At 37.2% G+C, this 24,201-nt stretch overlaps 1 protein-coding gene across 1 annotated transcript in view; it reads right to left on the bottom strand.

The window, feature by feature from the left end:
- Nucleotides 1-24,201, bottom strand: part of SYNE1 (spectrin repeat containing, nuclear envelope 1) — a 570,706-nt gene that overhangs the window by 350,885 nt on the left and 195,620 nt on the right. The window contains exons 21-32 of the mRNA XM_011996807.1: nucleotides 23,605-23,748; nucleotides 20,770-20,943; nucleotides 17,924-18,082; nucleotides 17,464-17,628; nucleotides 15,667-15,801; nucleotides 13,109-13,267; nucleotides 12,687-12,895; nucleotides 11,599-11,707; nucleotides 9,549-9,713; nucleotides 6,453-6,620; nucleotides 4,394-4,564; nucleotides 3,448-3,588 (exon numbers count right to left, since the gene is read on the bottom strand). Coding sequence (XP_011852197.1) covers nucleotides 3,448-3,588; nucleotides 4,394-4,564; nucleotides 6,453-6,620; nucleotides 9,549-9,713; nucleotides 11,599-11,707; nucleotides 12,687-12,895; nucleotides 13,109-13,267; nucleotides 15,667-15,801; nucleotides 17,464-17,628; nucleotides 17,924-18,082; nucleotides 20,770-20,943; nucleotides 23,605-23,748 — 1,899 coding nt within the window. The remainder of the gene's footprint in view (nucleotides 1-3,447; nucleotides 3,589-4,393; nucleotides 4,565-6,452; nucleotides 6,621-9,548; nucleotides 9,714-11,598; nucleotides 11,708-12,686; nucleotides 12,896-13,108; nucleotides 13,268-15,666; nucleotides 15,802-17,463; nucleotides 17,629-17,923; nucleotides 18,083-20,769; nucleotides 20,944-23,604; nucleotides 23,749-24,201) is intronic.

The following is a 24,201-nucleotide window of genomic DNA, read 5'->3' as shown; positions in this document are numbered from 1 at the left end:
TAACCTAAGTGAAGAAAATGTACTTGGTATCTCACTTCTTCTCATGTAAGAGAAACTCACAGGAGGTTTAAATTTTGATCAACTCCCTTCTCCTAAATGAATAATGTAGAAATATAAGTATTTTTCCGAAGTCAGCTTTTCAGTAAGAGTATCTCCTAGAATTATCACATAATACCATAAAATATAGAGTTACTAAATAATACTATTATATCTTCATGTTTAAAAGACAATGTTCTCATAGAAATATCATGAGCTCAGCCAACAAACATCAGTGTTGGCCGAGATTGTGCCACTGCACTCCAGCCTAGGTGAAAGAGTGAGACTCTGTCTCAAAAAAGAAAAAGAAAAAATCAATGTTACTTCACAGAACTACGTTGCAATTTAGAAGAATAAAAATGAATGAGTACAGCTTCCTTATGGCAAAGAGATTTATAGTACAATAAAATATGGTAGTTGCTAATGTCACAACATTGAATTCTTTGGTTAAAAGCACTCACTGTTACTATACGTGACAGTCATTGTAGATTCAATTGTGAAGATTACAAATCATCACATGATCTCTTAGAATCCCATGAATATAATCAGAAGTGAAAAATAAAGTGTTTTTTTTTTCTGCTAGTGTTTCTCAGAACCCAGGAAAAACATGGAAAAAGTAATGTTTGAAAATGCTTATATACATTCAATTTTAGAGCTTTTTGTGTGAGCTATGTATGGAAAAAGCATAATGCAGAGAAATCAAAAGAGCAGAATGATGTTGACAAAAAAGAAAATTAAACAAAACCAGAATAACATTGTAAGGCCTTATCTCTAACTTCTTAGAAAACATATGAGTGGCAGCAGGATGCATCAGGTACAAATTGATTCACATTAGATTGATCTGGGATGAAACTTAGGCTCTGACCTTCACTAGCTGAATGACCTTTGGCCACATCTCTCTGAATTTTCCTTTCTTCATCAGTAAAGCCATACCTTATTTTCAAGATTAAACATGATATTGCTATGAGCCCTCTATCATACACACCAGCACACAGAGGACACTCAAGTCCCTTAGCATAACCATTCCTTAGCACAACTACTCAAGGGCTATCAACTTGAATAAAGGCTTGCAATAACAAAGCAAAGTGAGCAAAGAACTAGAGGAGAACAATGATTCTAGATTGGCAGTCAGCATAGGCAATTAGTAAAATGGCTCTGTTTTTTGAATGAAAAAATAACGTAGTAACTAAAGGTGTGGGCTCTGGATGAAGACTTTTTGGATTGAAATCCCAATCTCACCATTTAGTGATCCACAGATCTTGAGTGAGTTCATCACCAACTGCATGCCTATGTGTCCTTCTTCATATAACATGATTGATAATGATACCTATTTCTTAGGATTGTTTTGAGGATTAAAGGCGATGATAAACATCAAATGATTAAATTGGCATATTGTATGTGTTTGATAAATGTTACCTTATATTATTACATCAATCCCAAAGTATGGAAGGTCATAGACAAAGGAGAATTTGAATAACAAGACTCAAAAGATGACATTTGTTTCCATCTACAGGTACTTGAACTGATCCAAAGCGATTAGTGCAAATGGAATCATAGGGGGTCAGAAACTCTGGATGGAACGTGGGCAGAAACACTTAGGAAATTAACCCAATAAATATATATGTATTTATAAAAGGCACCTGATATGTTTTCAATATATGAAATAATTTATTTATTTTAAAAATAGAGATGGGGTATTGCTGTATTGACCAGGCTGGTCTCAACTCCCGGCCTCAAGCAATCCTCCCATCTCAGCCTCCCAAAGTGCCAGGATTACAGCCATCGTACCCGGCCAAACAATTTAAATTAAAAATTAAAATAAAGTTCTACTTAAATGGCTGATGAATATTGTATAGACTTGAAAGAGTCTGTGGTCTTAGAAAACTTCAAACTCCTCAGTAAGTTTTTAGGAGAAACAAAAAATTAGCAGTATGGGAGACAGTGAAGCCTTTTGCAGGTAAGAAAACAGAAACACAAAGGTTTTCTTGCTATAAAGCCTAGGGAAGGGTGAGCACAAGGCTCTTCTTTCTAAGACACTGGTTAACTCGTTTCTCTACTAATTCAGTCTTTCTATAAACCCCAAAGAGGCACCATAGCAACTTCAAGGGGCTGTGCCTGTACAACTCTAAATGCCTGGTACAAAGTGATTGGTCTGCTTAGAGCGTTCAAGGTGTTTGAGCTTGCCAGGCTGGGTTCACCAAGTACACCTACTAAATACTACTGTTTGATGCCCCATTGGAGTCTTAAAATCGCTATCTCCAAAATGAAGTTGGTCATCTTTTCCCATGAACAGCTGCTCCTTCACATTTCCCATCTCACTTCCATTATCTCCGTCAAACTCAAAACCTGAGGTATCAACATTTTCGTCACTCACTCTGTCTGGTTAGTTTCCCTATCTTCCTGTGAACTCCACATCTTTTGTATCTGTTTCTGTGTATCACCTGCCACCTCACCACTCTTATTTATGCCCATATTAACTCCCATATGCCTATACGCAAAAACTTTCTAAATGGATCCCATGACCCCAGTCTTTCACACTTTCAGTCACTTTTCTACACATGCCTAAAAATTTATCCAAAACCCAGCTCTGATCGTGTGGCTTTTTAAGCCTTCAACAAGTCTGGCTCCATGCTGCCTACAGAGTAATGTTTTAGGTCTTCAAGACTCTGAAATATGGGCCAAATTTCCTTTACAAATTCATTTCCCATTGTTCTATTTTACAACACAGAATTCCTATTCACAACACTTGTATGCCGTATGCCATTTCAACTTCCAAAGAATGTCTGTATTTTGCTTCAAATTCTACTAAGTTTTACCTGCTCTTTAAGGTTCAGTTAAGAAATATTGCCTCCAGATTTTTTTTTTTTTTTTTCTGAGATGGACTTTCACTCTGTTGCCAGGCTGGAGTGCAGTGGCACCATCTCGGCTCACTGCAACCTCCGCCTCCCGGGTTCAAGTGATTCTCCTGCTTCAGCCTCCTGAGTAGCTGGGACTACAGGTGTGTATCACCATGCCTAGCTAATTTTTGTATTTTTAGTAGAGATGGGGTTTCACCATGTTGGCCAGGGTGGTCTCAATCTGTTGACCTCATGATCCACCCTCCTCAGCCTCTCAAAGTGCTGGGATTACAGGAGAGAGCCACCACGCCTGGCCTGCCTCCAGATTTTAAAAACTCTATACACATCTGTTAGGGAACTAACCATTTTCCAATTTGATAAAATGTTTTTCTTCTTGATGTTTAATCCTACTTATGTTTTCATTCTCCAATATGTTGAAAGAATGGGTCATCAATAAATAGTAAGTATTGATTAAATTAACAGTAACGATTATAGTAATAAAGGAGGAGAAATAATTTTGTTTTGTGTTGCTTTGTTTTTTCTGAATATTGAGTGCCAAGGAGCCATAATATACCTTTGTTTGTTCCAATTCTGAAGATAAACTTTCCAAACTGCTAAAACTTAAGAAGCGTTCATGACTGGAACCTGTTTGAAAAAGGTATCTTACTACTGTTTCTTTGTTTGTTTCAAATCGCTCCCATTTTCTTAATGTGACCTAAATTTGAAAAAATAAACAACAATAGGGTTACAAATGTCACGAAATACTATCACATGTTCATTCGTTTGCAAAACTGTCAACTTTCAGTGAATTCTCATTTCAATTTTCACACAGTCACAATGAATAGAGATGATTCTAGCATCTTCTGTAAGAATTTCTTTTCTCTCTGTCAATGTTTTCATCTACAAAAAGAGAAGACACATGGACTCAGATGATTTCTGAGTTTTTTATAATTTGTAAAGTCTTAGAAATGTAAAGATATTACTTAAAATGTAGATAAGTAACCAAAAAAAAAAAAAAGGCCTCTCAATCTGTCTCAAACAAGAAAGGAAGCACAGGAGAAGGTAGGGAGAGGGATGAGGAAATGAAGAGGGAGAATTGAGCACTTGGCAAAAACTCAAAAACATTTTTAAAGGTAATGTGTCAGCATCCCAATAAAGCATAAAGGTGGCATAAACGGGTGGCTGCATGGCTTCCTGGAAAAGTGGAACAGTATGATCAAATTTCTGGATTCAGACAAGTGTGGATGAAATCCTAGCTTTATTATTGATCAGTGCTGTGTGATACAGCAGCAAGTCCTCAAACTCTTTCTTCTTAAGCATCCACACTTGCAAAATGTGCTAATTCCAATATCCATCTCTAAGGCTGATGTGATGATTAAAAGATGATTCATGTACAGAATTTAACACAGGGCTGAAACATCAGAGGCAGTAACAAAGGTTCGCCTTGCTGTTATGAGGCACAACAGGAAGTGAACACTGCCCAGTCTCTGTTTAAATGGCCCCTGACTTCCGGCTCCTACCTGGATGCGGCGCTCCTGCCTCTCCCGGCTTCGCTCCAGGCCGTCCAGGGTGCTCTCCAGCTTCCGCAGCTCCTCACGGCCTCGGTCAGGCAACCCTCCTTCTCCCTGCTGCACCTGCGCGATCTGCTGCTGCACATCTCTCTTCTTTGCTGAGATCCGCTTTGTCTTTTGCTAGAAGCATTTATTCAACAGATGGATAAAATTGTGCTCTCTAAACAGCTAAGTAGGGACATCAACACCCACACTTAACAGAAGTACAGAAAGGTGGGCCCGAAATGTATTTTACAGCTAAGATTAACAGTTGAAATGGTAGTCGGATGCTATATTAGTCAAAGATGAACATTGTTTATAAATATTGTATGTTTTTAATGGTAAACAGCATAAATAATTTGGCTTTAGTGTTTTGTGTGCAGATTTGGAGAACATTTAGCATTTTTGTGCAATACTGCAGGAAGAGTCTGGCAAAACAATTCATTTGACATGATTCTTCTTAAATAATTATTTTCTGCTTAAAAACATGAAGTCCCAACTTCAATTTTAAAAAATCATTTATTTTATTAAAAAGCAAATGTTAAGAGATTTATGGCCAGGGGCAGTGCAGTGGCTCACACCTGTAATCCTAGCACTTTGGGAGGTCAAATCTGGAGGATTATTTGGGGCCAAAAGGTTGGAACAGTCTGGGCAACATAGCGAGACCCTGTTTCTACAAAAAAATTAAAAAATTAGCCAAGTGTGGTGGTGCATGCCTGTGATACCAGTAACTTGGGAGGCTCAGGTGGGAGGGTCACTTGAACCCAGGAGTTCAAGGCTGCAGTGAACTATTATTGTGCCACAACACTCCAGTCTGTGTGGCAGAGTGAGATGCTGTCTCCAAAAATAAATGAATAAATATGTATTTCCTCAGTATATTCGGAAGGGTTAATTTGCTGAGATTTTGTCGGGGGGGGAAATTGTCTTAAAGTGAACTTTTTATTGAAGTATAATCTTCAAATAGAATAGTACAGAAATCTCAGATATGCAGCTTACAAATTTTCACAAAGTAAATGCACCCATATAAAAAGTATGTGGCCCAAGAAATATGAGAAGAGTTTTAAAATATTAACATAAATATCTATAATCTTAAATTTATTGAACCTAAAGTAAATGGAAACCCAAAAAACCATTTCACAATGATTGAGAACAATGTAACACCAAATATTAATGTTTTATACTCAGCCTTTTTATAATTATTAAGTAAATCTAGAAATCCTGAAGGCTGGGATTTTACACATATTTTTAATGCAACTTCCATTTTTATATATTACAGAATACATGCATATATAATAATACACACAAACATATTATATAATTAGCTACCATTTTGCTACTGTGTATCAGGTTAGCTAGAATTTTTTCATTAAAATATTTTATTTGAATCAAATTTCCATTTATATTGCGTTTAACAAGGTATATATTCCTTTTATGCAAACATTTTTTGATGTACACTACCAGATTATCAGAAATTAAGTTGATCAGAATAATTTCTTATTAATATATGTACCAGAATTTCTTTATTTCTAGCTCTAATCCTTTATAAGGATGTACACTCCAGGAAGGTCTAGTACTTCAAGTAAGTCATCATTTCTCAAACTAAAATACTTTCAACGTTGTAAGTTGAAGAGAAAGATTTTAACATAATGGCAAAAGAACAGTGATCTCAAATATGAAGCAACTGGTCCATCTATGCCTTTCCTCTCTGTTTTGAAAAGGAGAGTCTAGTAAGTTTTGTGTAGTTTTTCATAGCTAAATCAATTTTCTCTCCACAGTATTCCTTGAACTTTTTGATGTCATCAAGTCACTCAGTCTGGAAAATTTATGTTGCAGAATATCCTGAAATGTTTAATATTTAACAGAGAAGAAAAACCTAGAAGTGCCAAATTCTTTTAACCATTCAACTGGTTCCTTCCCATGCCCTACTTACCCACTCCCTCAAGCCAGTGGTTATATTCTTTATCTCTCTGGTTCTTTCAGTAGCAAATCAACTTTACATAATCTCATTGGAAGAAAGAGGCATTTTTACCTGGTGATGAAGAAGTAACTGCTGTGCTTCAAACAGATTTTCAGTATCCAAGATCTTCTCAGCTTGTTCCTGGACTTCTTTAGAGCCAGAAATTAATTCTTCAAGAGAATTTTTGACTATTTCTTTGTACTGTACACAGTCCCCAAAATTGCTTACCATCTTTTCAACCTGCATTTTCATGAAAAAAAAAAAAACACATAAATCATATGCTACTTGTTGAAGTTTGTATAATTTTTTTGGTAAGGTATGATTGACAAATAAACATTGTATATATTAAAGGTATACTACATGACTGAAATGATTCTCCAAATCAGGCTAATTAGCCTATCATCTCACATATTTCTCTCTCTCTCTTTTTTTTTTTTGTGTGTGAGAACACTTAAGGTCCACTCTCTTAGCAAGTTTCAAGTATGCAATAGGTAATATTAACTACAGTCACCACCAGTATATTAGACCCCAGAAATTTTTCATCTTAGAACTTGATGTTTGTACCCTTTGATCAAAACCCCCCTTGTTGAAGATCATGTAATCTTACATATTTTAGGAGTGTGCATAAAGTCTACCTCAACGACTTGAAATATAAACACAGATCTTTAATTTTTATTCTTTCTCATATTACTTAGGTTTATTCCATTATTATTAAATTTCATAATCATTTATGGGGATTGCAGGCTTTATTTGATATGGTGCTCTGTGGCATATTAAAAACCCATTCAACCTGGTAATCAAGGAAGGATAACAAAACAGCATGTATTATATCTATATTGACTTCTAGGTCTGTTTAATTATAATTGCATGACTAAAACCTAATTATAAAAGTGTCTTACAAGAAAGTGAGTCCATATTATTTAAAGCAAATAGGAAAAGATTTGTAGAGTTGAAAAAGAGAATAAAAGAGTATTTGTTATAAATGTACTTCCAATATTCCTACATAAAAATAAATATAATTTACAATTTTGTAGTCATCTAATGGATTCTCTTCCTTATCATTTTCCTAAATTTTGAACTTTCTTTTCTGTCTAATTTCTGCTTCCTTTATTTCCGTTTTACCAACATCCTTTGTTTTCAAAGCCTATCCTTTATCTTCACTAAGATCATCATTTTTACGTGTTATCACTTGTTTACCACAGAAATCTTCCAGGTTCTTCTTTTCTTATCCTATCTTTTTTCTTTGACTCTCTTCTGATCTAAGTTTTTCCAAGGAGAGCAATCTGTTCTCCAAAGAAGCAGCAATAAGAAAGTATGAAAACCACAAACTCCCAATTTCAGTATAAATCGAGCAAATCTGTTGAAATAATGACTCTTCACTGTATCTTGTGCATCCACCCACAGTCTTTTTTTTTCTTACACTGGACAATTGCAAACACATTGTATTCAACATTAATTTAAATACTAAATGAATTCTTATCAAAGAAAGGGGCTGAATGTGCCAAATCCATCCCTTCATACAAATCCATCTGTAAACAAAATGTGTTTTTCTCCATTCTTCTCTTTCTGCTTTCACTACGTTAAGTGACCAAGTAGCGGAAAGGGGTATTAATATAAATTATACAGAAGTTTAAGGTAGATGAGTGTGTAAAAAATTAATGTCTGTGTCAACATTCATTAGAGATAGATGCTTGCTACAAGTCCTGGGGCAAAATCATGAGAGTACTTGGAAGATAAAGCAAATGGCCTTGGTAAATGTTAGGGAAAACTACTAACTTCTAACTTTAAAGGCAGCCAATTTTTATATTTTTTTAGTGGGACATATACTACCAGCTTGTCTGTGAATAACTAAAACTATTTGTTTGACCTTGGCTCAAAGATCACCCTCATATACACTAACTTTTTAGAATGTTGTTTTTACTTTTCCTGTCACCAAAGGAGGGAAGGAAAGAGCAAAAGAGGCAACTGCCAAATTTTCACTAAAGTTATGGTTGTGGCAACTGACTAAATTTGACCGTTGCTTTGAAAGAAGGATAATCAAAGGATTGAAATAGATTATGTTCCAAAATTTGATTAATCATAGAACTATTTTCAATTTGTCAAAAACTCATGGGGAAACTCTAATTTATATATAAAAACTCTCACATAAAACTAAACTCATAAGCAGTTCAGAGTATTTTTGCCTTATGTAAATTCAGCACTAGAGTCTCAAGCATATTGAAATGGATTAAAAACCTGAAGGTTAACGGATGAACTGTTAGATGAGAAATCTCCATGGAGAATTTCAGATTTTCAGAAACAGACCTTTATGGTCATTTTGTTGTCATCCATTAGGCCATTTTTCCATGCAAGTTTATACTTAAATGATTTCAAGAAATACTGGTAAATATCTATTCTACTTTACATTCTTATATTATCTTCCAAAGCACAAACTTAGATTTATCCAAAAATCTGGTCAGTAAAAATATTTTTGCTGATGGTGGAAGTGGCCCTACTGGAAATGAAGTAGATGGGTTTGTATATTTTAATCTATAAAGGAATATAGAAAAACATTAAAACGCATATCAAAACACTAGAAAGAGAATTTTACTGACCTGTTGATTAAATGCTGAATATTTTATTATTACTAGGGACCAGTTATTGAGCATTTACTCTATTTCAGGAACTACACTATGTGCTTTACATACATTACTGCATTAATTCATGACGCTGCTTTTTAGAGTGAGTATTTTTAACCCTGTTTTATAAATAAGGAAATCAAGACCTAGATGTTAAGTAAATTGAAGGTTACTTAGGAGGTAGGGTATCACATTTAAACTCTAACCCTGGATTTCTTTGAGCCTAAGCCTTATTCTTAGTCTCCATGACATATCTTAAGCTGACCATAAAATAACAATGCTTTTCATAGGAGTAAAAAGTGTGGATTTGATAAGTTTTATATTTCAGATCTAGGTCATGAAACTGAACTAACATTTCCAATAATGGCACAGACCAGACATCAAACATCCTCTTCATCTTTCCCAACAAGCTTCATATAAAAAAGCAAAACAACTATTCTGTTTCAACTATGGTTTCTTTATAAAATTACTTGCTAAACTACCAGAAGAAAAGAACCTTCCAGATGCCTCACCCAGAACTGTCTGTTTAGAGTGTGAGTAAACGCTATACCTCTGACAGCAGCGTCACCAGAGCCTTGAAAGAGCTGGATAATTTTGCCAGTTCATCTCCCTGCTTTTGCGCTTGGTTCTCAGAAGAAACTTCTGTCAAAACTTTCAGCCTGGATTTCAGCCAGCTGAGGGTCTCGCCCCTTTTGGTAACACCATTTCTGATCTCCTGAAATGAGAGAACACTTTTGATGAACACAGTGCAATTGTGAAATCATAACTTTCCAGCAATAGAGGACTCAGCCTAAGAAGGTTTGCAGGTGGAGCAGAATAGAGTCAGACATCATTCAGCAATACAGTGCCTGCTTATTTTACTTTGTGTACATATTTTTAACAAATGTCCACAAGTGCTTGAAAGAATACTGTTGTCTATACAAAAAAATCAGCTTCATAATTAGATTGGTTAGACACTTAGAGATATGTCCTTGATGATAAAAAAGATGATTCTAAAAATACTGTAGAAAAACATGAGATGCCACAATTGGCAACTATAACATACATACACTTTGTTATCTCACTTCCTGTGAGCTGGAAAGAAGATGGTATTTTGTGAAAAAAATAATGAAAATTCTTTTTTTCAATCAGCTGATTTCTTTTATTGCACACTCTACTTGTTGAATATTGTTACGGATGCTCTAAAGATTTATTTTAAGTTCATTAACTTATATTTTCTCCTTAATTTTTATTAGCTTTTAGAAGCCAATATCCCATATAGCAAGAAGTATAAATGGGAACACAGTTCTAATTCAGGAAGGGAGGCTTTATTGACAAGAAAATGCTAGAAGGACTCCAGGGTTTCAGACCTCGCAGGGCTGCTGACTGAGGGAGAGGTGACTGGAGCAGCCTGTCCTCCCTACAGCAGCTCTGGGGTGGCTTGGGAGCAGGGGTCTCCAACCAGGACCACTCCAGGGCTTTGCCAGGGCAAATGCACACTGGATAGGAAATTGCTGGTTCCAGACCCCAGTGATGTCTTCACTCTAGGATGTGATTTTTTTGTGTGTACCATGAAAGTAACCAGTAGCAAATGTCGATATCCTTCCACATGCATACCATGGCATTGAGCACCACTAGCATTGTATAATTTAATTGAAAAAGAAATGGGCTAGGGGCAATGGCTTACACCTGTAATCCCAGCACTTTGGGAGGCCTAGTGGGGCCAATTGCTTGAGCCCAGGAGTTTGAGACTAGCCTGAGCAACATGGCAAAACCCTACCTCTATAAAAACTACAAACATTAGTCAGGCATGGTGGCATGTGACTATAGTCCCAGCAACTCAAGAGGCTGAGGTGGGAGGATTGCTTAAGCTCAGGAGGTCAAGGCTGAAGTGAGTTATGAAGGTGCCACTGCACTCCAAACCTTCTCAAAAAAAAAAAAAAGTAAAAGGAAAAAAAAACTCAAAGGACACGAACAGAAAGGAAATGTATTGTCCTCAACAGCAACTATGTGGCAACTATGTGACTTGCAAGCGTTAAAAATGTTGAAAGATGAAGACTTTTCACAATATTATGTGTCTAAGAGTGAGAGAGTGCCATTTACAGAATGCAAACTGTGTTTGAACCTGGGGCTCTGTGGCCCTGGTGGGGTTCCTCAGGCTGCACCCACACTCATAGAGGCTGAAATGAACCAATCCAGCTTAATGTCACATAGAAAGGATGCCTAGAGACCTTGTCCACTTCCCTGATTTTTCTGTGACCTGCCTTTTGCATGACTGAAAATGTATTGTATAAAAGCATACAGTGTTCTTGTTTTCCATGATGATTCTTAAATCTCCACTGGGTTATACGCCCATGCATGCAATTTTCCACTCAGGACTCCCCATTAGCTGAAGATGCATTTGTGGCACCACGGAGCATGACTAACTCTCAAAGCTACCAAAGATTCAATAGGAAAAAACTCTACAATGCTCCACAGTAATATGAGGAGATTTATTTTAAAGACGATTTTTAAGAATTTTTTTTTTCCAGAAAGAACAAAGGAGATAACCGTTAAATTCTCGAACATTATTTTTCCACTATGGGAAATTTTCCTCTAGCAAATAATGACCTTGAACTTACTTCAACAGCACGTTTAACCTCTCCGTGGTTGGCAGTATCGATGGCCTCACCCTTGATCCCCTTTAATTGTGTCTCATTTGTAGATATCCAAGATGAGAACTCAGAGAATCTGAAATAACATTAGTACTTTCTTATTAAAGGGAGAACATACCAGAATGATTAGAATATGTTTTCTATTTTGAATTTATTCATGGAAATTTAACAATTAAGTGATTACCAAATTGATTAACACCTTTTCTGGAATCTGTTCTTTTAACATGAGGCTCATGTTGAAGGGCAGGGGTGACCACCTCTGTGCTCAGTTACTAGGGGCGGGGTAGTGGGGGAGTTCAGCTGAGGAAAAAGATGTGTTCTAGGGAATGAGTTCCTGGAAAGAAGGAAGGGACCACTTGAGGTCTGGCCTCATGTGTCCCCACCAGGGTGAGACACAAACCTATAGAGTAAGAAGCCACCCTTTAGGGATATGAGGTTACATGGTTTGGCTGTGTTGCCACCCAAATCTCACCTTGAACTGTAGTTCCCATAATCCCCACATGTCATGAGAGGGACCTGGGGGGAGGTAATTGAATCATGGGGACAGTTACCCCCCTGCTGCTGTTCTCGATAGTGAGTGAGTGCTCACAAGATCTGATGGTTTCACAGGGGGCTTTTCTCCCTTTTGCTCTGCACTTCCCCTTCCTGCCATCATGTGAAGAAGGACATGTTTCCTTCCCCTTCTGGCATGATTGTAAGTTTCATGAGACCTCCCCAGCCATGCTGATCTGTGAGTCAATTAAACCTCTTTTCTTTATAAATTACCCAGTCTCAGGTATGTCTTCATTAGTAGTGTGAGAAAGGACTAATACATAAGGATATTGGGGAGAAAAGGATTGACCAACTTTGCCTCAAAGAGGTAACATCTGGGTCACTTGGAAACAAAGTGCCTCACCCTGATTCTGACTAAAATCCATTCTTTATTAAATGAAGGATTTTTGTACAAGAATATGAGCAATAAATATGAAATATGTTATTTCTTGTTTTATCATGATCTCTGAACTAACAGAATGAAGTCTGACTACACCGCTCTCTGGAGACCATTCCGAGGCTACCTGTTAGTGTAGTCCTTCCACTTGTCTGGGTCTTCCATGAGCTTCCTGTAAGTGCTGTCAATGGCAGCTCGGAGCTCTTTGAGAGTCGCGTGACAGGTTCCAGGTGTGTCCCTTACTGGATCCCGGACTGGGAGTTTCACACAGAGTTCCTCGATGAGCTGTAACCTTTTCTCACAGAGATGATGAGGACCTTTGTCACTGAAGAAAACCTAATGTGTAATAAATGTTTTTATAATTCCTGTGAGAAGCCACACAGTACTTTTATTTTTTTCACAGAAAAACCAAAGGAAGATTCCCACGCAGACTACCAAGGTAGGGTAATTAAGCTATTTTTTTCAGATCCAAATCAAAATATTAGTAACATCCTTTATGGAACAATGTGACTTGACATTGCTATCCACATTGTGGTGTGGGAGACGTACCCTGTGCTCTTTAATTATCTTTTCACTGCCTTCCTGGGGCATCAGCTTGGTCTCTCGATCCAGCTCAGTTCTGCATTCTTCTACAGAGGCTAAGAACCTATTCTTCTCCACGTCAATCTTCAGATGAAGCAAATGATAAGGGGCTTCTCCTTGAAGATCCTACATTCCATAGGAAGATTCAGAAAATTAGGATGATGTTCCTGATTATGTATATTCCCAATTGAAGTGGCAAAAAAAAAAAAAAAAAAAATCCGTAACATATTCCTTTTAGGACCAGTGTGAATGAGTCACTACTTTCCACACCTGGTCCCTCTACTTTGTATTTTTCCAAGTACCAGGACCACAGCAAATCCTTTCAGCCTGCTGTGGGTTAGGTGTTTTCTTGGTGATTACTTGATTTAATTCTCACAGTAGCTCTGCACAGTACCTTTTTTTTTGGGGGGGGGGCGGGGTGGTGAGATGGAGTCTCGCTCTGTCGACCAGGCTGGAGTACAGTGGTGAGATCTTGGCTCACTGCAACCTCTGCATCCTGGGTTCAAGCAATTCTCCTGTCTCAGCCTCCTGAGTAGCTGGGACTACAGACAGCACCACCACGCCCAGCCACTTTTTGTATATTTAGTTGAGACGGGGTTTCACCATTTTGGTCAGGCTGGTCTTGAACTCCTGACCGAAGTGATCCACCCACCTCAGCCTCCCAAAGTGCTGGGATTACAGTCGTGAGCCACCAAGTCTGGCCAGTCCTGCAGAGTATTAATGTTCTTATTTTACAGATTACATCATTAAGTCTCAGGGGTAAGTACAAAAGCTAGGATTTTACCATAGATTTAAATCATACCCTCTCCCCTGTATGTGTCCCTTTTGATTTTGTCAATGACCTTGTGAGGTAGGAGGGGCAGATATTATACCTACTTCAAAAAGGAAAAACATGAGGAAAGCTTATTAGTGAAAAAAAGTTTTAAAAAGAAAAGAAAACTATAGCTCAGGCTGCTGACCACCTGGCATATCCTCTTTTCCTTAGATCATACCCTGAGAAACAAGCAAGCAAGCAAGCACTCAAACAATCCATAACATTTCATGTTCTTTTTAATTATAAACATAAGCTTCATCATTAACTTTAGTCCCATCATTAATTTTAACTAACTTCTATCCTATGGCATTTTAAAGGATTACCTTTGAAAGAGAATACTAAGATGACTGATGAGAAAAATGAGGTGGGCCTATGGAAAGTCCCACCTAGATTAAATCCTAGAGGGGTGTGTGTGTGTGTGTGTGTGTGTGTGTGTGTGTGTAATAAAATGCAATCTTCAGTTATAGTCTTTATTCTGTAACACATTTACAATATGATATGCTTCATATATACCTAACAAAGTTTGGATTTCTTTAATAATCCTTTTTTTTTTAATGAAAAACTTGAATTTTCAAATTTAGCAATTTAGCAAGTAAAAGGATATTTCTTTAACTGTGTTTTTCTTGTGCACAGGGATAATTATTTAGCTTATACTACTGAGATTTTTAAAATACACAAAGTGAGGCAACCTGATGCAGAGAGTTTCAGCTGCCTATCTTCTGAACTCCAAAACTCCTCCATATAACGCATGTGAAATATCACCTCAAGGTAGAACACACTCACCTACAGCTAGAGCTGTCTTCCTGTCTACCTCAAGGCAGACAGCCTTGCATGGGTCTCCACTGTGCTGCAGCTACTTCCAGAATCTGACATGCAGTCTGAAGTTGGCCTCCACAGGACAGACCCAGCTCATCTCCCATGGTTCTTCCACAGCCCATGACACACAAGTCAGATGGACGCCCATGGGCCCCCATGTCCTCCTGCACACTCTCCTGCTTTCTCTCTTCTGGGCTGCTGTGTCACCCCCTGCCTACTCCCATTTCTGCTTCTTCTTTAAAGTTCTGGCTCAAAACTAGTTACTTGATTCACTGTTTTCCAACTTCCAAGTGGATCCACCTCCCTCTTTCAAAGCTTTCATAAATATATGCACTTTTGGATTTGTCATATATTATACTTGTATTTTTTGCAACTAATTATCTCCTTTACTGAACTTTTAAGCTCTTGTTAGAAAGAGGAGTATGCTTTGTTCATCATTGAATTCTTGACTACAAAATGTTTTCATTTATATTTTTTGATCACAGCTATCTCAACTAGATGGCATAAACCTTTGGGAGGAGAAACTATAAATACATGTTTTATGATTTCAGTAGGTATACCTAACAAGATTTATTCAGCAGAGAGAAGCTTACGAAATGTTGCTTGAACAAGTTAAACGTTCTTGTCACCCAGGATTTTTAAAAAAAAACCAGGAAACCAAAAAGAATGCTGGAGTAATAGGATAAAATTGATGCTGATAACAAATAGGAATAACACAATTCTATCATATATTATCAGGTTTTATTTAAGTCCAGTTTTTTGATTTTTTAAATGAGGGAAATAGTTACAGTGACTTTCCAGGAATTTCTAAATTTCTTTTACATTTGGACCTCAACACACTCAAGCTTCTCCCTTCATTGAGGATGCACGCCGTCTCCGTCCTGTCCTGACTCACCTTCCATTGTTTGTGGAGCTTTCGAACAGCTTCCTGAAGCCCCTGCTGCTCCTGCTCTGGAAGGATGTCGGTGAGTTCATCACAAGCTTTCAGGAATGCATTGAGCACCCTCTGATCCAGCTGACTGAAAAACTCCTGACATGGAGGGGGAAAGTGGGTAAGAGTGTTGGACAGACGAAAAGGCAGCATCAGGCATGATCAGCCTCTAAACAGCCTCTAAGCCAGCTGCTGCCCTCTTTGAGACTTCCAGGCACCCACTATTGCTTTTTAAGAATGAACTACGTGCACCTATAGTTATGAATCAGAAGCCATCATATCCAAAATTCTACTAGTTTTTTTTTTATTTTTTAGAAAAATTCTTTGTGGTTTTCAAATTTGGTAGAATATTCCAAAAGGAATATCTCATCTTCCAAGGGGAGATGCCAAAACGTTGATTCTGCAGCGATAGAGCGTTGGTTCCCCTTTGGTGAAGTCAGAAGAACTGGACAGAAGCCAGGACTAAGCCTCATAATTCCACATTCCCCAACTGCAGTGCTTCAGGGCCTGATGCTTCATCATAAGCCACTGTCACATTCACACAAGTGCACAGAGAAGCACACATGTGCACACATAGGCACACATGCTACGCATCAAATTGTGTTCCTCTTCAGACTCATATGTTGAAGCCCTACCCACTAAATGTGATGATATTTGGAGATGGGGACTTTGAGGGGTAATTAGGTTCAGAAGAGGTCATGGGGGTGGGGTCCTCATGATGGGATTAGTGCCCTTATGACGAGGAGCACCAGAAAGCTTGCTAGCTCACTCTCTCTGCCATGTGAGGGTGCAGGGAAAAGGCAGCCATCTGCAAGCCAGGAAGATAGCCCTCCCCAGAACCCTACCATACTGGCACCTGATTGCAGACTTCCCTTCTCCAAAACTGTGAGAACGTAAGTTTCTGTTGTTTTAGCCACCCATCTAAGATATTTCACTATGACTGCCAAGAAGATAAAGACAATATTACGTATGACTAAGTCTCACACAGTCTTAGGAGAAGACATGCAGAATTATTTTGTAAAAATAGTGATTCAAAACAAAAAGTACCATACTGTAGAGGTGAATAAACTGAATGAGATGTTTTGTGTTTTGTGGTCACAGACATTAACCCTAAATCTAGTCTGCTGAATCACAAATACATTGCATATATCATTTGAGAGTGTGGTTTATACAAATAGCCACTGAAATGTCAGAAAAGATAACTCAAATACACGTTCTCAGAGTGCTGGTTATTTCCATATACCATTCACAAACATTAAGACTAATGTTCTCAATATTGATACTGAGATGATAAACATGAAAATGGCTTTACAATACTGGGACAAGTTGTGTATCAGCCACCAGACTTCAAGTGACACAGTATCTATACTATGATATGGTGGATGTATAAAAATGAGCACAAAGGACTTAGCCAGTCACCTTGAGTTAAAAGAATCTTTAAAAGAACTGATTTAAAAGAATCTTTAGTTATAGAAGAATTTGTCAGCTAAATAATGAATTAGTAACTTGGAGAACTTGAATTATTCTATGACTACTATTCTGGGGGCTTAGGAATGGCAAATGACAAGTCAGCTCACTAACTGCTCTTGAATTTCTTTTTGCTCACCATATCTGTGGGTCTCATACCTAAAAAGTCTGTGCTTTCCTGACTCATCTGCCTGCCCGCCTTCTGTATCAGATCAGCGTGCCTTTTTTAAGGTTTTCATTCAAGGTCGTTTGTCCATGTATTCAGGTCAAGTGCCCCCCAAAGGGTGGACTCACAGTGTGTCTCCGCAGGAGCTCCTCCGGATCCCCCTTTTCCTCCAAGCCCTCCTGAGCAATCCGCAGCACCTTCTCCAACTCTGCTCGAGACTCCTCAAACTTCTTCATCAAGCGACTGTTGGTTTCCACATGCTTCTTCCAATCTCCAGTTTTCTTTACCATACTCTTGATGTGAAAAACAATCACAATGTGATGCTGCTTTCTCATTACTGAAAGGATCATTTTGTTAGAGGGTATTATTGATTTAAAAAGCACTTGGAAAAAAGACAGTTCATCATCATGGGAATAATGAACTCTTTTCAATATTAATTAATATTAGGTGAAAAAGTAGGACAATGACTGGCTTCCAAACACCAGCACATGAGGCGTTTTAGCAAGACTGAAAGCGCAGGTGATGGTTTCTTGTTTTCACTCTGCATTTTCCCTGGCTCACAACTCTAAAGCAGAGAGAGCAAATTACCTGAAAAGCAACATGAACATCTGCAATCTGTCTTTGTAGCCTCGTCTGATCAAAATGCTTTAACACGTTGCTCAAGGTCACAAACTTTTGAACACTTTGACTGCCTTTCTCAATAAGTGTCAAGGTTTTCTTACAGTTTTCTTGACAAGCTAACAGTTCCTATAAGGAAAGGAAACCCCACAACAATGTTATTTACAAGACAGAGTGAGAGAGAAAGAAACAGAGTGACCATTACAGATAATAAGAACAATATTATATAGCTTTTAGGCTTCTAATCAGCAATAAGTAAAACCAAAAGTACAGTGGAACATTTCAAAGGATCTCAATTCTAAATAATCACTGAAGTCAGCGCTTTCTTATATAGAGCATTTAAATGTTACAGAAAGTTTTTTTGAGATTTTTAAATACCTCATGTACATTTTATTGTAGTTAAGAAAATGACAGAGCATCAAAATTATTTGTCTAAGTCTGCATTCCTCTAGAAAGGTGATAGGCCTATAGTTTATTGAGAGAACAATCATGAAATCAGTGAATACATACCAGGTTTTAATGTGACTAAACAAATTAAGCATCAATGCACATTCACTTTGCTGAAAGAGATGCACGATATATGTATTTTGTATATCCTAAATTTATAGTATTTAAAGGTGTACAACCTATCAGTCTTATTAATGAAATGGTAGGGTTCAGATCCTAATAAAAAAAGGCAGGAGACCCATGCACTTGGGGAAGACTTCTAACTGTCCCACGTTTGCAGGACAAGATGCAATGGTGACTGACAGACACTTCCACCTCTGAGTTGTGGCCTGCAATTGTGATTTTGGCAGTAGACAGCATGGAAGTCATCGAGCCCAGTACAAGGCAGAGAGTCATTTTTTGACTTGAATTATACCATTTGCATTTCAGTATCCTCAACTGCATTAAAAAAGTATATTTCAAACTGCTCATTTGGATGCCATTTTTGGATATCCAGATGCAAATATCAAGAGCACGGATTTTTTGTTTGTTTGTTTTGGGAAAAACAGAATAAAGACATACTTTTTCCTTTTGAAAACTTAGGAGATAAAAGGGTAATATAAGTTCAAAATGTACTATTAGATTTTATTATTAATAACACTATGAATATTATTTGAATTATGGAAAGATTGTTTACTGACAAGTTGCACAAATTTAGAAATGCAGGAGATGTCACCATGTCTAGAAATGAAAGATAATCTCTATCCAATACAATGAGAATGCAGTTTGGTGGTATAATCATTGTGGCTTCACTACAGACAATAATAATAATAAAAGTGCTATCAGTCATATAGTGCCACTTATTATATGCTAGTGACATTATGGTATATCTAATGTAATATCTGCAATAAGCTTTAAACTCAGGTATTGTAGCCTTCATCTTAAAGTGAGGAAATTAAAGTTAATCAAAGCTTCCTAATTTGCAATATTAGATCTAAGATCTGAATATCTGTCAGACTCATTTCAGACACTCTTGGCTCTTTCTACTAATGATGCCACCTTCCTCCCATGAATCTATTTCAATTAATGCAGTGGCAAACCTTTTGTACATTAGTTTCTCTCTCCTCTGATGGATAGGTTCATTTATAATAAACCAAATAACTCAATTAACTACAACACTCAGTAGGAGACTGCTATACATACAATATGTTTACTAAAAATAAGACGAAGAAAAATGATTATCACATCAAACACATTTCCAGAGTTTCAAGGTTGTTTATACTGTCGTATTCCAAGAGGCAAAGAAAAGATCTCATAAGACAGAGGTTATAGATACTGGGTGAAAATGGAAAGTAATTGTTTTTATTATATATATGTAAATATACATCTAAATTATCTATCTATCTGTTTTAAAGTATCAAGAAATGAAGGCACATATACCTTTTTAAGTGAAATTAACCATTTTGTCAACCAGTGAGGCAGCACGTAATGCCTAAAGCTATATGTGGGAAGTAACAGTAAAGGATTCTCCAAAAGAAAGTCAACATCAGAATGAAAATATTATATCTGTAGATATGACACAAATATTTATATATTTTATATAAATATCTCTATATGTGTTATATATAATTTATATGTATTTATCTTCTAGTTATCTAATGTAGAGACAGGATATTTATTTAATTTTCTTATAGTGTCCTTCTACTAGCGAAGCTAGGGATCATCTTTCATGAACAAAGCCCATAAAAAGTTTAATATAAATAAATTCTCATTTGTATTTTTAAAAGGCTAGACTATATGTAGTCTATTGCTAGTAGACAGGCACTATACGAAAATTAAATAGACACAAAGCAGAGAAATAATAGAAAGTCCTTTGACTGTGGGTACCTTTAATGTTTGACGTTAGAGAGCGGATTTGGCTCCATCTCTGGAACACATCCCTTATTTCCCAGAGACATTGTGAACTTTGCACTTTCCGTACTTGGGGCTCAGGATGCATGGCTTACGTGTGCACACAGCAGAGGTTTATAAATGTCTGCTGAGTATTGCCAGCCCACAGTGTTGCTCCATTGATAGAAAGGGGAGCTGGATGCTCAAAACAAACCATGTTTCCCAATTTTGCTCAACTCAGTGAACTTACTGATTCAGATGAAGAGCCTGGTTTGCTCCTGAGTCCAGCTAGACCGTTCCCTGGAAACAGCTCACATAGTCCCTCCACTGACAGTGAATGGATTTTCATCTTTGGACAAGACATGTATTTTTGTTTTGAGTTAGTAATACTATTCTAGAAAAATGTTTCTTGTCCCAACTGAATTTCTATTCCTGTAAGCAACACCCTGGTCTTGTTACACGTTTTAGAATAATTGTCTCCTGAAAGGGATTGTTCTCACCTGATGTTTTTGTTTAAAAAGAGCACTCGATTGTGCCTCACGCTCAAGAACTGTGATAATTTCATTGATTTTCCCAAGTGAGTCATAAAAGGACGTCATCTGCTTTTCTAATTCCTCCAACGGAATCAACAGCTGCTGAGACTCATAAAGGAGTGGGGAGTAACATTCTTTGACCTTTAAAAACATAAAGACAAAAATTCCATGAAAGACCATTAAGTGCCACTAGCTCAGGGAACGTTCATAGCTCTGAGGAACATTTTCTTTAGTGACATGATCATTTGGTGCTTACAAATATTCAAAGACATTTCTTTAATGGTATTTCCTCTATATTGTCAAATTTTGCTGTGAAAAATAATAGTGCTGTACCACTGAGACAAATAAATGGCTACCGAGTTTTCTCATGAAAATTCATCTAAATCGTCCATCTGGATAGCACTTTCTCATCTAAATGATTGTTTTTAGTGAGCCAGATGGCATCGAATTATACTTCAGAAACCATGCAACTCATTTTCACTTTGGCCTTGAAATCTGACCTAAGAGAGTCACGAATTATTATTACATTATCTAGACCAACCTGTGTCTTCCAGTTTTGTTTTCAAGAGGTCGCCTACTTGAACACTTGACTGCTGATAAACTTAGAAACCTTTTGGCTCACTCTTCCAAGACAGGCCTGTGCTTTCCTGCCTCCCACCAGCTCCATGCTTTGCTGCTCCCTGCTTATCAACAGCCTACTCATCTGAAGCACTAAAGTCATACCAATTTACTCGCGAAGCTTCCCATGCTAGGGGAGGGCTCTGTAGTCTGAATTGAGGCAGCCGTTACCTGTCACTTGCACTTGTCTTGTAAAATATGTTTTAGTCTATAGACCTGAATTGTCTTCATGATGAGGCCATTAGCTTCTGGAAATCAAGAGCTCCAGGAGGTGTCTACTCTGTCATCCTCTAAGAACTTCCCACCTCTTCTCTTACTTTCAGATAACCAGGGAAAGGAAATTAATCAGTATTTGTTAGTAAGCCATTCTTTGTTTTTCATATAATATAAAGACAATAATGTTCTAACCAGATGAGGCATATTCCAAAAATAATCCTTGAAGGAAGGGGAGAGGGCAACGTTTTGCTCTACTGTTAAACACAGAATTACGTATGAAGATGTGTTTTTATGTTCTAGGATGTATTACCTGAAGTACACACTCATCAAAAGAAAGTGGCCATCCTGCTACTGCAACAAGACTCTGATATAACTACCTTGAACAAAACCAAGAGAGTCTACTAATATGTATACAAATCAGTGTGTTTTGTTGATCTCTCCTGGGTACAAGAGAAAACCTATCAAGATGCTGCATCTGAAACAGTAAAAAGGCAAATGATAATTTGCTTTCTCAGGGATTGCCCTGAACACCCAAGCATGGCTCAGCCTAAGACATGTAAGCTCAGCTAAGGCCCTGAAAGCTGCTGGGGAGTTATCAAATTGGAAATGTTGACTTCAAATTGTACTCATTGTTTAGCAGCTTTTACTAGTAGCCAATATTATCATTATTGTCCACGACCTTTAAATTATAAATAATTCTAACTTGAATGTTAAAATAAAATGAATAGAATATAAACATTCTCATGCATACCAGATTGACAGATAAAATTTTCTCTTTTTTATGGTCATGATTTTTCCTATTTTAGCTTTTTGAATGCATTCTTTTTCATTAATTTCCTACTACTGATGTCACAAAGGTCATTCTCTTCCTTTTTACCTTTCTTTCCTATTTAACAGGGTCTTCTACTTTGTTACTACTTTGTTTTCCCATTCTTCATTTTAAAATGTTTCCATTCATTTATTATAATCACTTCTCTCTTTTACCAGAAATTAATTACCCAATCTAGGTGGACTTTGCAAACAATACCATCTTCCTAAAATTCAAATTTGGATAGATAACAAATCCCAATGGAACTTCCAAAGTTCCTAAGGAAAATCACTGAATAGAACAGAAAATGCTTATGACTAGTTCTTACATCCATCTAGTTCCCTGTACAGAAAAGATATAAATGTATATTTTCTTTTGTTTTCTTTTTTTTTTTTTTGAGACAGAGTCTCTCTCTGTCACCTAGGCTGGAGTGAAATGGCGTGATCTGGGCTAACTGCAACCTTTGCCTCCCAGGTTCAAGTGATTCTCCTGCCTCAGCCTCCTGAGTAGCTGGGATTATAGGTGCATGCCACCACGCTCGGCTAATTTTTGTATTTTCAGTAGAGACATGGTTTCATCATGTTGGTCAGGCCGGTCTCAAACTTCTGACCTCGTGATCCACTCGCCTCAGCCTCCCAAAATGCTGGGATTACAGGTGTGAGCCACCGCACCTGGCCGAAATGTATATATTCTAAGCCTAAGTGAGTTCCATGAGATGAGGAGGGCAGAATTTCCATGGCTTTGTTGCTATGCTTACAGAAAATTGCATAAATGAGTTTGGAGTGGAGATATATCAAACATATCTTAATAAATTCTCATTTAAATTTATGATCCCCTCTTCCTCCTCCTCATCTCCTTTTTCTCTTTATCTCTCTTTCCCTCTCTTGGTTTTATCACATGTAACTGTTCCCCCAAAGTATCTAACTTTCTATTAAAACACAGCTATAATACTTCTAAATTAACAGAGGTAATACTTGGTATCAGCATCATAGTTTTATTTTTTTTTAATTCATGACAAAGTTACTAAATCAAGAGTCCCAATTAGAAACAAAAGCATTGTTAACAAGTAAACACTTTGCCCATGGGGAGAAGGAGGTAGCAAGCAAGCTGAAGGCACTGTTGGTGCACACAGCCTATTGTGCATTAAATTATTTTCGCACCTTGGTTAGCTGCTCTTTGAGCTTTGACATTGTTGCAAACATTTCTTTTCCTTCTTCTTGGGGGCTTTCTTTGGTAATGAGGTGTGCTGTCTTTGTAATTATCTTGTATTGGGCATCCATCACAGGCACCCTCTGCTCAATATCCTGCATGAATCATTGAAACAGCCAGATTCACACATAACACATTTCCTCTTAGTTTCAGGATTCCACAGAAGGCAGAACAAAGATCAATATGCACTGTATAAAATCCAATACTTACACTAAACTTTCGATGATTCCAGTTTTTGCTTCCCTTCATTACTAATAAATATTGGTAATATTATATAGTCAATAAAACTTTCCTTTAAAAGTGACCAAAACATCAGGATGAGCTGAAATAATCTTTGTACTTTCCAAAACAAACCCCATGTTAATGTAGTATGGAAATATAAAATATAATGTAAATGTATATTTAAAATGTGGGGCAATTCTGATTTTAAAAATTAGACTGGTTTTCTTTTAAAAAAAAAAAAAGTAACTCATTGCCATTATAAAAACGTATACATTAGAAATCTTAGGATAATGACAATTTAAATTACTTACAGTCTTCTCCCACAG

Source organism: Mandrillus leucophaeus, unplaced genomic scaffold, assembly GCF_000951045.1.
Source record: "Mandrillus leucophaeus isolate KB7577 unplaced genomic scaffold, Mleu.le_1.0 Scaffold524, whole genome shotgun sequence".
NCBI lineage: Eukaryota > Metazoa > Chordata > Mammalia > Primates > Cercopithecidae > Mandrillus > Mandrillus leucophaeus.
This window is presented reverse-complemented; position numbering and strand designations above follow the sequence as displayed.